Below are 13,312 nucleotides of genomic sequence, written 5' to 3'. Positions count from 1 at the left end.
TTCAGATATTATTCACATGTTATATCTGATGAAATTAAGACTTGCAGAGGTTTATCCAAGGCCAAACAACTACTTTAAGGCAAAATTAAGTCAAGATTTCAAGTTGTAGGATTCTAGTGCTCTTTCCAAAATACTACAGTGTTCCTGATATACACATTGAGATAAGTCATATTTGAGACTTCTGGTCTCTAATTAACTGAGAGTTTACAAAAAGGACTTTTCATATGATATTTTTTAAGAAAAAAAAAGCTGCTATAGGAGCATAAAGCACTTCTCAGCTATCTCAAATTACTATATAGTACCATATGAAGAATATGCTGTGCTATCACCCAATGATTACACTCACCATCATATGGAAACTTCCTCTTATTTCCTTTGCTTCTATAGACTGCTTAACTAGTTCTTGTGCTTTTAACACTGATGCCTTGGAGTTACTAAGGTGAGACAGAGGTGGCTATTTGGTAACTTTTCCCTGCATTAGACTAATAGCTATGTCACCATAGCCATAGGTTCTTTTCTCTATTGTCAAACTGTCTCTATCGCAAATTTTCTCTAGGGCAATTACTATGTCTAACCTTTTCTGTTTGTTTCAGCTCTTATTTTCTCCTTTTCCTCTGGCCACTTTTCCTGTGTTTATCAGTTTTTGTATGGAAAAAGGTTTTATAGGCTATGGCCTCAAAATAAAATACACATATCATAAAAACTATTTGAAAAACTGACCAACATGGGGCACCTGGGTGGTTCACTCTGTTGAGCATCCGACTCTTGATTTTGGCTCAGGTCATGATCCCAGGGTTGTGGGATTGAGCCCCGTGTCCAGCTCTGTGCTGAGCAAGGAGCCTGCTTAAGATTCTCTCTCTCTCATTCTCTCTCTCTCTCTCTCTCTCTCTCTCTCTCTCTCCCCCCCTGCCTCCCTCCCTTCCCCTCCCCTCCAATGAAGCATGCTCTCTCTAAAGTAAAAAAAAAAAAAAAAAAGTAATTAAAAAAAAAAAAAACCCTGATCAACAGGAACACAACAAATATTATCTTTAGATATTAGGATTTTCTAGGCTACATTTATTTAGAAATTCGAGGACTAATTAAGACTGGACACAAAGAACTATTTCTCCATTTGGCTGTGCTCTTCACAAGCCTGAGGATTCAAAAAAATAGATCAACAGATTGGTATTTCTGTATTAGCAAAAGATAATAAAATTGAGAGAAAGCATCAATCTTCACCATCTTATCTATAGGGAGATCTATTTCAGATACTCAATTAACTTCTGATCATTACATGATTATACAATAATTACTGCTATTACTTCTGAAAACTTAGAGCTGGAAATGCAGAATCTTAGGCATAACTATCAAAATAAAAAAGGAAATGTTACTGTATAAGTCTCTAACTGAAGTGAGGATATTTCCATCTGAATCATTTAAGCATTCATAAATGAAGGCCACACTAAAGAACGCTAAGACACATTTGCTACTCCTTAATAATAAAGTCATTCATTACATTCTTCAAGTCTAAGGCAATTACTAACTGTAGTATGGCAAATGGATCTAGCTGAAGAGATTACGTCAGAATAGCCCTTCAAAGATCAGTAATGTAAAAGACTAAACAAAATAATGAACTCTCCCAAATAATAATAATTATGAGATTGATTTACTGAAAGTCTATTCTTCATTCAAGAACTACTGAAACTTCCCAAAGTAATTTTAAATGATGCTAGATTTAGTACTATTCATCCAGTGCAGAACTATCACTGAAAAAACTTTTTTAATTAAAGAGATGTAAATACATATATATATATATATGTATGTATGTATATATACGTGTATATACATGTGTATATATGTATATATATGTATATATACGTGTATATACATGTGTATATATGTATATATATGTATATTGTATTTCAGTCCGCTGAGCTTATTTACCTGTGGGCATCAAAAACAAATGAATCCCTTAGTCTCCAGGGCAGCTTTCAAGCCCCAGTACACACTTGTTTGAATCATAGTGTTACTCACTATAAAGTAACAAAGCAGTTGCTCTCCAGGGTCCTAAGGCTCCACATCTGGAGCCTTCAACATGCCAAGGAAATAAAAACACTATCAAAATCAAACTGGGAAAGTAAAGCTTTGTTTCATTATAAAATTGGTACACTACAGATACTAAAAGGATCTCAGACAATAATAAGGTAAAGAAATCCCTAAAAGCAAATATCATTAAAAAATAATACAAAATAATATTTTAAAAATTATTTTTCAAAGTGCATTAACGCCCAACCAGGGGAATAAAAATAAGGGAGAATGATTAGAGAATGATATCTGAAAACATAATAATGTTTAGAAACACTACTCTTGTACAGATACACTGAAAGGCCTTTTCACCTTATACTTTATAGAATAAAGAATAAAATTACCAAAGAACTAAGTACATGTTAAATACTGTCTAAATCTGCTTAGGCTGGAATGACAAAATATCACAAACTAAGTGGCTTAAACAATAGAGCTTTACTTTCTCACAGTTTGAGAGCCTGGCAAGTCCAATAAGGCCCTGCAGGGTTTGGTTTTTGGTGATAGCTCTCTTCTTGGCCACCTTCTTGCTGTATCCTCATAAGGTGCAGGGTGGGGGGTGAGGGGGCCAGAGAGAAAGAGAGAGATATCTCCTCCTCTTCTTATAAGGCCATAGTCCTATTGGATTAGGCCTGACCCGTATGACCTCATTTAACTTTAATTACCTCCTAAAAACCCCATCTCCAGACACAGTCCCATTGATGGGGTTAGGACTTACATATATGAATGTTGGAGGGACACAATTCTGTCCACAGCTAATACTAAAATATATACATACATAAACAAATGAACCTTGCTAAACCCAGAATAGAGGGCAAAGAGACTGAAAAGCACAATCTCATATCTCAATACCCCAAAGCATGTAAATTTAGCAACTGGATAAACTTATCAGAATTTAAGATTTGTTTCATTTTCACAGAACTAAAAATCAGAAAAGGTACTATAAGATGGAAAGCAGGTCTAATCGTTTGCTGGCACATTTGTTTTGACACATAAATATGCTCAAAATTCTCTTCCAGACTTAAACTAAAAAACATTCCTTTAAATTTAGATACCCCTTTGGCTGGACAACATCTCCTTTTATTCACAACTTTCACTTTCTCACCCCTACTCAGACTTAAGTCTTAGACTTAAAGTCATTGTAAAGTGCCTGATTCCCATAAAATGCCATTGAAATGCTCCTGCATTCAATGACTTGTATAAAGACACAAAGGTATAAAGCAGCTGATCCAAGACTCTGATGTAAGCTTTCTTATTCAAAATCCAGTAGCACTGCAAGAACACCACAGTTGCTCAAAGAAGGATAAGACACACAAGTTAGGGCAGTTAGTACAGGTAAAGAATCCTAAAAGCCAAATACTATTAAAAAATTGTCAGAGAAAATGTCTTAAAGAGTTATTGAAGAAGAATCTGAGTAAAAGGAACAATGACACAGAAATAGAAATAACTGAAATAAAGAAAAAAAAAAACCCAATGAGGCTTTCCTAATATGTATGGACCACACAAGGAAGGGAGTCATAAAAATGAAGGTCACATATATTATGTGATATCAGCAACTGAGTGTTTAAACGTTAAAATTAAGAGCGTGCATTTGATACTTTGGGCCATTAAGAAGCCATGGAAAGGGATTTGAAGGCAAGTGATGTAATAAAAATAGTCCTTAAGAAAGACTAGCCCAGCAGCAATGATGGGATGAAGTTAGGTAAAGGGCTAGAGAACAGAGACAGAGATGAAAGGATACTATAGAGTAATGGAGGAGGCACGCAGTGAAGCGTTCAAAACAACAGCAAAAAACAATGGGCTCAGAATTTCAGAAGGAAATGATAAAGGCTTGGTGACTGAACAGAAAAACCAAGACACAAGAAAATCTCAGGAACATTCTACATGTCTGGATTTCTGGATAATTTTAGGTTAAGTACCAAAAAACAAAAAAAAAAATTTAACCAACTTTGAAGAGCAAAGCACTGTAAAATGTATTACAAATTTTTGTAAAACTGTGCTTTAACTGCAAAGCAGGCTAGAAAAGCAAGGCTTATTGATATTTGTATCATTCATTGCTGCAGAAATGATTTGGTGTAAGGGAAAGCCACGGGATGTCAAAAGATTTCACTCATAACTGCAATGGGCTGTTTCAATTACCTCTCCAGACCAGTATCTTTACCTGTAAAATGAGAATAAGAGTATCTGCCTCACCTAACTGTGTTATTGTGAAGATTAAAAAGTATACAAGAAAGTGCTCTGTAAATAGGAAACCAATATATAAAAGTTAGAGGTCTTACTAAAAGAAGTACTAGAAGTACTAAAAAGTAACAGGGGATAAAAGTAATTTAATGTTATTGTTTCGATGCCTCAGGATCATCACTATGAATGTTAACTACTGCCCTGCACTTAATTTATGAAGGCCTTGCGATATATCGAGGTGGAAAGAGTTCTGGACTGATACGCATTTTCAGTTCTTAGGTGGTTTTTAATAGTTTTCCCGTGGAGTCCCCTGTCAGCTTAAAGATTCTCACTGTAGCTCCAAACCTTACTTCTAATTTTCTGCTTTTAATCTGCACTGGACTTATAAACTAGACACCAGATAATGAGTTTATTATTATCCACATGACAGCTCATACAAGAGAAGTGCATACAAAGGGGACCACAGCAGGTGAGGAGTACTTATTATTTTTATTCTTGGATGAGTTCCAGACAAGTAAAGTGTAAATACAACTCACTACCACAGAGTAGCTTAACACCTAAAGGCTTACTGGAATGAAATTTAAATATATGGATAAAGTTTTATAATTTTTCAACATTCTGTAAACATTTATCCTCAATTCCTCTCTGTAGTCTACATTAATATCCAAGTATTTTTAAGAGAACAAGATAATCTTTAAGAGCAGTTTAGGCAACAACAATGCTAGTAATAATCAGTTCTTTCCTTAAACATGCTTATTTTTCTATAATACAAATAGAAAGAGTTATTTAATCTGTTATCATGATTTTAATGACATTCCAGGGCAATATCCAATAATAATGGCCCAAAACCTGTTAACTTTATACAGCATCAGAGAGAAAATAAAATGGCCTCAAGAAGCACAACTTCCACAGTATTAGAGATAATTATTAGATTAGTAAAATAATACTGTCTAGGAATTGTTAACTTGAATACACTGACTTTATCCAAGTACACAGAATATATTCTGTCATCAGAGAATTCAATTTGTAAACATAAAAAACAAAAACCCACAATTTATTGAAAACAGAAAGGCCAAGATTCATCAGAGCTGATAAGGTGTATGGCAATGTACTTTAGCTGTATTTGTATATGACACTACCAAACACCAAAGCACCCCCTCCTCTGCTATAATCCTCATTTTAAGGTTAGAATTTTTATCCTCCCAAAACCATTTCTAAGACTAGAGCATCTTCTGTCTTCTCTTATAATGGGCCAGAAAAGTCAATTAGAAAGGAGAAACATCTTTTTTTTGAAACGTATTTCCTTTCTCATGAAACTTCTTTCTACTATCCTTCCCTACCCTCCCTACCCACCCAATAGCACTGCACCCAGATCTAGGATAGAGCTTCCTACGGTACGGTTCCTATCCTTGGCAAAATCCAACAGATCACCGTGGCAGATCATGCTAGTCTGGCTCCTGTAGCGGAGATGTATAATTAAATAGGAAGCTTTGAATACCTCTCAAGTATTACCATTATTCAAACCAGCGATTTCTTTTTAAATAATTAGATAAAATTCTTATGAATTTTCTCCAATCTATTTTCAGCACACACATACTAAGACCCTTGGCTCATTCTAAAACATTCCTCAAAAAAGTTAAGGTTAGTTATTTAAAAATCTTTTTTCCTACAGGGCGCCTGGGTGGCTCAGTCGGTTGGGCATCCAACTGTGACTCAGGTCGAGATCTCATGGTTTGTGGATTTGAGCTCTATGTCAGGCTCTGTGCTGACAGCTCAGAGCCTGGCGCCTGTTTGGGATTCTGTCTCCCTCTCTCTCTGCCCTTCCCCCACTCGCACGCACGCGCTCTCTCTCTCTCTCAAACATAAACATTAAAAAAAAGTTAAAAAAAATTACTTCTTCCTAGAGCAAGGTTTCTAAAATGATCACCCATGCAATGGGCTCAAGGATCTGAGCTATAAAGACCTCTAAAGACCTCTTCAATTTACTAAGTCCTAATCGGAGAGATAATGGTAACAGGTCAGGAAGAGAAAAAAATTTCTGTCTGGTTTCTGGGAGAGGAAAATCAAACCTGGTTCCCTCCCAATGAGGACCCAACAGGTCTAAGTGGTACAGAGACATTACATCTTTCACAGACATTAGAAGATAAAGGAGAGAACAAATCACTGTCACTCTGCTAATAGGCCTCTAAACAGCCTAGACACTTGCATAACCTGATGAAAGCCATCGGAACCCCAGTGAAGAAGGACAAAGAAATGAGAAGGCATTATTAGCTATCCACATATTATAGAAGGAAACAGAGACTCAGAACTGAGTTCAGTAGCTTTCCCAAGGTCAGACAGCTAACCAACACTAAAGCAGGATTTTGTCTCTAAAGCCACTGTGCTTTCTTCTCTATCACTTCCCTCACTACACCAGTTAAAACAGCAAACATCAGATCTGACTTTCCTTCTGTAAGTTTTTGATATCATCCTGATCTGAGACATATGTTCTGAAAATATAATTAGCTCAGATATTAATCAACTTTTCTAATGCCTACATTCTCTATGTCTTGTACTATTACGTGTTAACATGCGTCAGAACTATTCCTACTGGACATATTTCTCTCTAAATTTCAGATTTATCTCTCCCTTCATACCCATTTAGTGAGGCAGAAATCTACTAGGTTCATCAGGCTGCTTGACTTCGTAAATGGCATATTCATTTACACAGATAAGTTCTCAGGAAATAAGCTTTGTTCAAAGACTAAAAATTACAAAAATTTTTATGTTTTAGTAATAAATTCTCTATTTACCATAAGAGCAAATCCTTCAAAAGCCTGGTCCAAATGCAAACATGTAAAATATCTTTTCTCTTTTTCACTAAGGGTCTGTGTTCATATAAAGCCATAAATCAAGTTATTAGAACTTTTAAGACAAAAAACCTATAAATTTAGTAGAACACATTTTAAAATTCCAAAAATAAGAATTCATATAGTTCCTAACACAGAAACAGACTGCAAAATGATCTAAAATTATATGATTTCATGTATATGAAAGAGTCTGAATCATTCATGTATGATAGGTAATGTATCTGTATTTAAAATTATATTGTTTTAAGTTATAACCTTGTTTTATGTTTCTAAGTTTCATAGGGTTTTATGTACTGTAAAATTGTCCATATTAACCTTTGACAGGTTTATGCTAGTAAAGGAGATTTGGCACCTGAGCAATCTACTTGGAATAAAAACCATGGGTGTTGCTGTTTTTAAATCATATCTTCCCAAGTTAGTCAGTCAGAGAAAGACAAAAATCATATGACTTCACTCATATGAGGACTTTAAGAGACAAAACAGATGAACATAAGGGAAGGGAAACAAAAATAATATAAAACCAGGGAGGGGGACAAAACAGAAGAGACTCATAAATATGGAGAACAAACTGAGGGTTACTGGAGGGGCTGTGGGAGGGGGGAGGGGCTAAATGGGTAAGGGGCACTAAGGAATCTACTCCTGAAATCATTACTGCACCAAATGCTAACTAATTTGGATGTAAATTATAAAAAATAAAAAATAAAAAAATTTTAAAAACAAAGAGTATTAGTAAATAACATAAAACCTCAGGATATATGAAGGTCAAAACTTTCAAGGTCTTAAATTATCTCAACTTTTCATACTGAATTACCATGTATATGATGTTTCCTGTAATTCTTCCATCATTTTGTATTAAAACAAAACAAAACAAAACAAAACAAAACAATCATGTCTTCCTTTCTCCCTTCTTTGACAACTTCTACAAATACCACCTTATCTTTTGGTGATTCAAAAAATCTTAAACCAATTATATTAACTAAACCATTTTGATTTTTGATAATGGTCTAACATTTGCTCCAATCTTCATTCGCAATAATAATAAATGCTCAAGTCAAATCCTTTTTATAGATCCAACTATGACATCCGTCTAAGTCTTGGACTTATTTACATGCCTTTTCCTTTCCTTTTTAGGTTATCAGACAGATCAGAGGTCAGCAAATTTTTTTTTTAAGTTTATTTATTTATTTTGAGAGAAAGAGAGTGAGCAGGGGCAGGGCAGAGAAAGAGGGAGAGAAAGAGAATTCCTAGCAGTCTCTGCACTGACCCTGGGCTCAAACTCAGCAACCGCAAGATCATGACCTGAGCTGAAGTCAAAAGTCAGACACTCAACCGATTGAGCTACCCAGGTGCCCCAGCAAGCTTTTCTGCAGAGAACCAGAAATAAATATTTTAGGTTATGTGGGCCACAGGGTCTTCGTTGCACCTACCCAGCTTGCAGCTAGAGCCCTAAGAGCAGCCATACATAATACATAAATGAATGGGCGGGGCTGGATTTAGCTGGCACCTACTGGATTTGGCCCATGGCAGTAGTTAACTGACCCCTGAGCTAAGTCATGGGAAAAATAGGACAAATTGTGCTACTACAATCACCTGAGGTATCTTACTACTTAGGCTAACGAAAAAAAAAAAACACTCATAGCCATGCTGAGTTTAGACTTAAGCACTAAATCCATTAATCTTGATCCAAAGAGTGCTAAAATATAATAGTCCACCAAAATTAGATTTTACTTTTCAGAAAGCCACACATTTTGGTTAAGCATATTACCAGATAAATGAGGCCCTAACTGAGGTCAGGCTTTCAAACCTTCTCACCTTGATTCCCTTTCTCACCTTATTTCCCCAACTCACCCCAATTCCACTGGACACAATACTGATTTTGTTGTTGTTGTTGTTCCAGGAAGGCCAAGGCATCATCATCTCCCCCCTACTATATATAAAGTGGTTTCTGTTTCCCTTATTCTGTTACCAGATAGAGTTGAAGGCTGACTTCATGCCCAATTCCCCTTCTCCCTTGCTGCCTTTCACTCTATAAACTGGACAGGTTAAATGCTTACTTTCTCAGCCCTTCTCGCAGCTTAGCATGGCCATATAATAAAGTTCAGGACAATAAATATCTCATGAAAGACTGCCGGCGGTGGGGGCGGGAGGGAGGGGAGGTGAGGGGGCACCAGGGGCAGTACCCTGAGAAAGATTTTACATTTTTTTAAAAAAGGAGCTGGAGTCACAACTGCCAGAATTCCTTCCTCCTCACTTTCTCCCTGCCTTAGAGCAACTTTGATATCTGGAATTAGAGCAAACATTCTGCAAGCTGACATTCTGCAACCATTAGAAGAAGCTAAGAGAACTGTAGAGATCCAGTGCTGAAAACTTTAAGCCACTGAAACAATGCCAGAAGCCACTTATCTCCAGAGTGGTTACATGGGAAAAGATAGACCCTGTAAAGTGAATTTTTGTTACAAATGAAAATATTCCTAATCTACCTTTTCTTGGAAGTCCTGAGTCACTACTCCTTGCAAGAAGTGAAGGACTCAAAGTGGCTGAGCACAGTTTGTTATAAATTCTGACCAAATGGCACTAACTTTAACCAGGGAGAGAAAAGTAGCAGGAGGAAAATCACAAGAGGGTCGAGCCTGAGTTGACAGCCTAGGTACAATAAAGTCAATGAAGGCAAAGAAAAGACAAAAGCCAAGATGATTATGCAAATGCTAAAGAAACAGAAAATAAATAACTGGAAAAAGTATACCACTAGATTGTGGGGAAATAAACTTAAAAATGCTCTACTCAGCAAATCAAATCTGAAAATTCTGATTAATTTCTAATGATGTATTCCCACTGTTAGAAAAACAGAAGTTAAGAACTCAGCTTTTACAGTTACATTTTTATGCTTTTCCCCCAGTGAATTAATTTATCTTCACACTTCTGTTTCCCTGGTATTCACAAGGGTATAGTTACTGTCCATATATGATTATTTTGACACTTGAAGAGTCTTTGAAATAATTATTAATGATCAAGTTACTGATGGTATTGACAGGAAGGACACTGGTCCCTTCAAGTAGTCATATACTAGGTTAGCTGGCTGATCCATCAGCCTAGTTTTAGGGACAGTCACTTCTCATATATCAACGCCACTGCAAAAACACCTAAAGATAAGTAATTCCACCCAGTCAAAAGAAACTTCAGAAATATGCTTATTTTAACTCACATATTCCCTAAAGTACAATTCTTAAGTTGAAAGTTATTTTACTATCTTACAAATAATGCAGTATTTATATTACACACACACACACACACACACACACACACACACACACACCCGTCTCTAGTTCTAGACCTGATAGTCTTCTCCTCCATGAGAATTTTGGTGATGTTATGCTGTAGTGTAAACACCTATCAATTATAACACCTACAAATTACAATGGATTTTTTTATCATTATTTATTATTTTTATGATTTCAGAGTAGAATTCCTTAGGGCTGCCAAAGCTTTAGCTGGAAAGAATACCAAACACAAAGAGGTTTCAGGCTCAACTGCAGTAGTGGAACAGAATTTAGGCAAGTTCCAACACTACATTTTAAAGCCCAAACATCTTATTGTCTTTTTTAGTTGACAAATCTGTGCTCTGCAGTGTAACAGCAGCAGCAGAACAGCTGGGTGGCCGTATCAAGCACAAAGGAAGCAACAGCACATGCTGTTAAGTGTCATTTTGATTGCCTAAAAATGGCAGCCCATGCAGATTTATTCCCTGTTATAAATTAGAACAATTATTTCTCTGGAGTTTTACGTTTTCTTCATGAAAGAGTCAAACTCTCTGCACATTAAAAAAGAGGACTTTCAAAAAGGATATCTTCCCTTTCTTTGATGATCAGTTCATTCTGTTCCTCCAACTGCCTGATCTTCTTCTCAAATGATTCCTGCTCAGCTCGGAGTCGTTCTTCTGTCACTTCCTTTTCTTCACTTACTCTGAAAGAAATACAAAAATGGAAAGAAAATGCCTGTGAGGATGAGATAAAATATGTGCATATAGCTGTCATTTACCAAAACTAGATTTCTTTCAGAAGTGTGCTGATTTCTTCAGGGATACTCTTCAGGGATACTCTTCAGTATCTTCAGGGATACTCTTTGCTTTTTCTTCTTTTTTTGTTTTTTTTAAATTAACCTTTCATGAGGCAATCGTGCATACCTTTGTAATAAAATATGAACATGATTTTTATATCAAAAATGTTCCCAGTCATCAGAAGTATCTTAAATGTGGAAAGTCCTAAATAGAAAATAGGCTCCCAGAGAGCCAAAGCATTAGAGACTGTTAAAAAACTGAGAACAAACTGAGGGTTGATGGGGGGTGGGAGGGAGGACAGGGTGGGAGGGAGGACAGGGTGGGTGATGGGTATTGAGGAGGGCACCTTTTGGGATGAGCACTGGGTGTTGTATGGAAACCAATTTGACAGTAAATTTCATATATTAAAAAATAAAAAAAAAATAAAAAAATAAAAAAAAAAAAAAAAAAAAGAAAATAGGCTCCCAGTTGCAACCAGGATAGAAAAATATTCAATTTTTAAAACACAGTTTCATTTCTTATCAAAACAGGCACAATCACTTTATTTTGATTCGGATCTTTTTAATATTTTTATATAAATCCTGTCAATGAAATAAACAATCTATATATCTCTTAAACACTTCATTAAATATACATAGGCAATTTTACTCTTTTCCTTGGAACTGATACCTTGCATTCCTCAGTAGCATATAAATAACTAGACTGGAATAAAAAGAGGGTATTAACTTAAAAAAAAGGTTTACATTACAATTATTCTTAGCACAAAAAGAATTAAAAAGTGTTAAAAAAAAAAAAACTGACCAAAAAAAATCTGTATCCTTAATGTTTAACTGAAAAGTATTCCAACTCAATCCTACCAGAAAGAGGTGATGGTTTCTGATTAAGAGCAGAGGGAGGAAATCATTTAAAAACCCCAATTAATCAGCAACAACATTAAAACTTATCTTAGTTTTTTTTTTAATGTTTGTTTATTTTTGAGAGAGAGAGAGAGACAGAGCAGGAGTGGGGTAGAGGCAGAGGGAAAGAGAGAGACACAGAATCTGAAGTGGGCTCCAGGCTTTGAGCTGTCAGCACAGAGCTCGAGCACAGGGCTCGAACCCACAAATCTTGAGATCATGACCTGAGCAGAAGTTGGATGCTTAACCGACTGAGCCACCCAGGAACCGCCCCCACCCCCTTTTTAAAAAAATTTTTTTAAATGTTTATTTATTTTTGAGAGAGACACACACAGCAGGTGTGGGGGAGGGGAGTGAAAACTTATCTTAAAACGACAGCCCTAATTTTCATGTTACTCTGTGCACAGAGATGTTAGCCCTGAGTTCTGCTACTAGTGCTTATTCCTCCAAAACATTTATCCTACAAGATCATACAGCAATATGTGTAAGTGAGATCCACAGGGATTCCTTTGAGCTCCTAAATTTACTTCCTTCTAGACCCCCGCTCTACTTGAAATCAATGAGATAACAGAATGAAAATTAGAATTTTGAATGTTTGAGTTGATTGCATCTCATCTTTGAATAATTTGTGTGAAAGTGCACGACACACAGTAGTGTACAAAAAAATAGGTTTATTTCTTCTTCCTCATCATGACATTAAAATCATTTTCCCAACTCCTATTATTCATGCTCAGCATACTATTGGGCCCATGAATGGGATTCAGGCCCTTCCTTCTATGAGGGTAATCTCTAAAATTGATTACAAGTACAAGGAATCCAGACAACTAAACAAATATACACAAGATGACGATTTATCCTCTGGTCTCAGGTTAACTTGCCTCCATTGTTGCCATCCCTTTCCAGGGCCTTCCCCTTTGTTGTCGTCACTGTCAAGCACACTTGCACTATCTTTCACAGTAATCCCGCCACCTCTCAGTTTTTCTAGAATTGTCAAACATTTGAACCATTAACTATTTCTACCACCCAAATTTTCAATCTGTCAACCAGCTTCTGAAACATTTTTGTCAAAAAACGGTTCCAAATCAGGTAAACTCCCAAGTTATAAAGTAGAAAATCATGTATACATGGAGACATTGGAAAACTGTGCTTATTTCTCTGAACATCATTATTCTTCCTCATAAAGAAAAAAAGCTAGACTAGATCAGGCATTTTTTAAAATTCTCTTGAGCTAAAGTTCTATTATTTCCTTCGCTATACTCTAAATATCCTGA

At 36.0% G+C, this 13,312-nt stretch overlaps 1 protein-coding gene across 7 annotated transcripts in view; it reads right to left on the bottom strand.

Moving 5' to 3' along the window:
- The window catches only part of KIAA1328 (KIAA1328 ortholog), a 348,418-nt gene that overhangs the window by 289,471 nt on the left and 45,635 nt on the right, over positions 1-13,312 (bottom strand). For all 7 annotated transcript variants that reach the window (XM_042911439.1, XM_042911438.1, XM_042911436.1 and 4 more), the window contains one exon: positions 10,936-11,051. In XM_042911439.1, the coding sequence (XP_042767373.1) occupies positions 10,936-11,051 (116 nt within the window). The remainder of the gene's footprint in view (positions 1-10,935; positions 11,052-13,312) is intronic.

Source organism: Panthera leo, chromosome D3 (genome assembly GCF_018350215.1).
Source record: "Panthera leo isolate Ple1 chromosome D3, P.leo_Ple1_pat1.1, whole genome shotgun sequence".
Classification (NCBI taxonomy): Eukaryota; Metazoa; Chordata; class Mammalia; order Carnivora; family Felidae; genus Panthera; species Panthera leo.
Note: the sequence above shows the minus strand (reverse complement) of the source record. Positions and strands in the feature narration are given on the sequence as shown.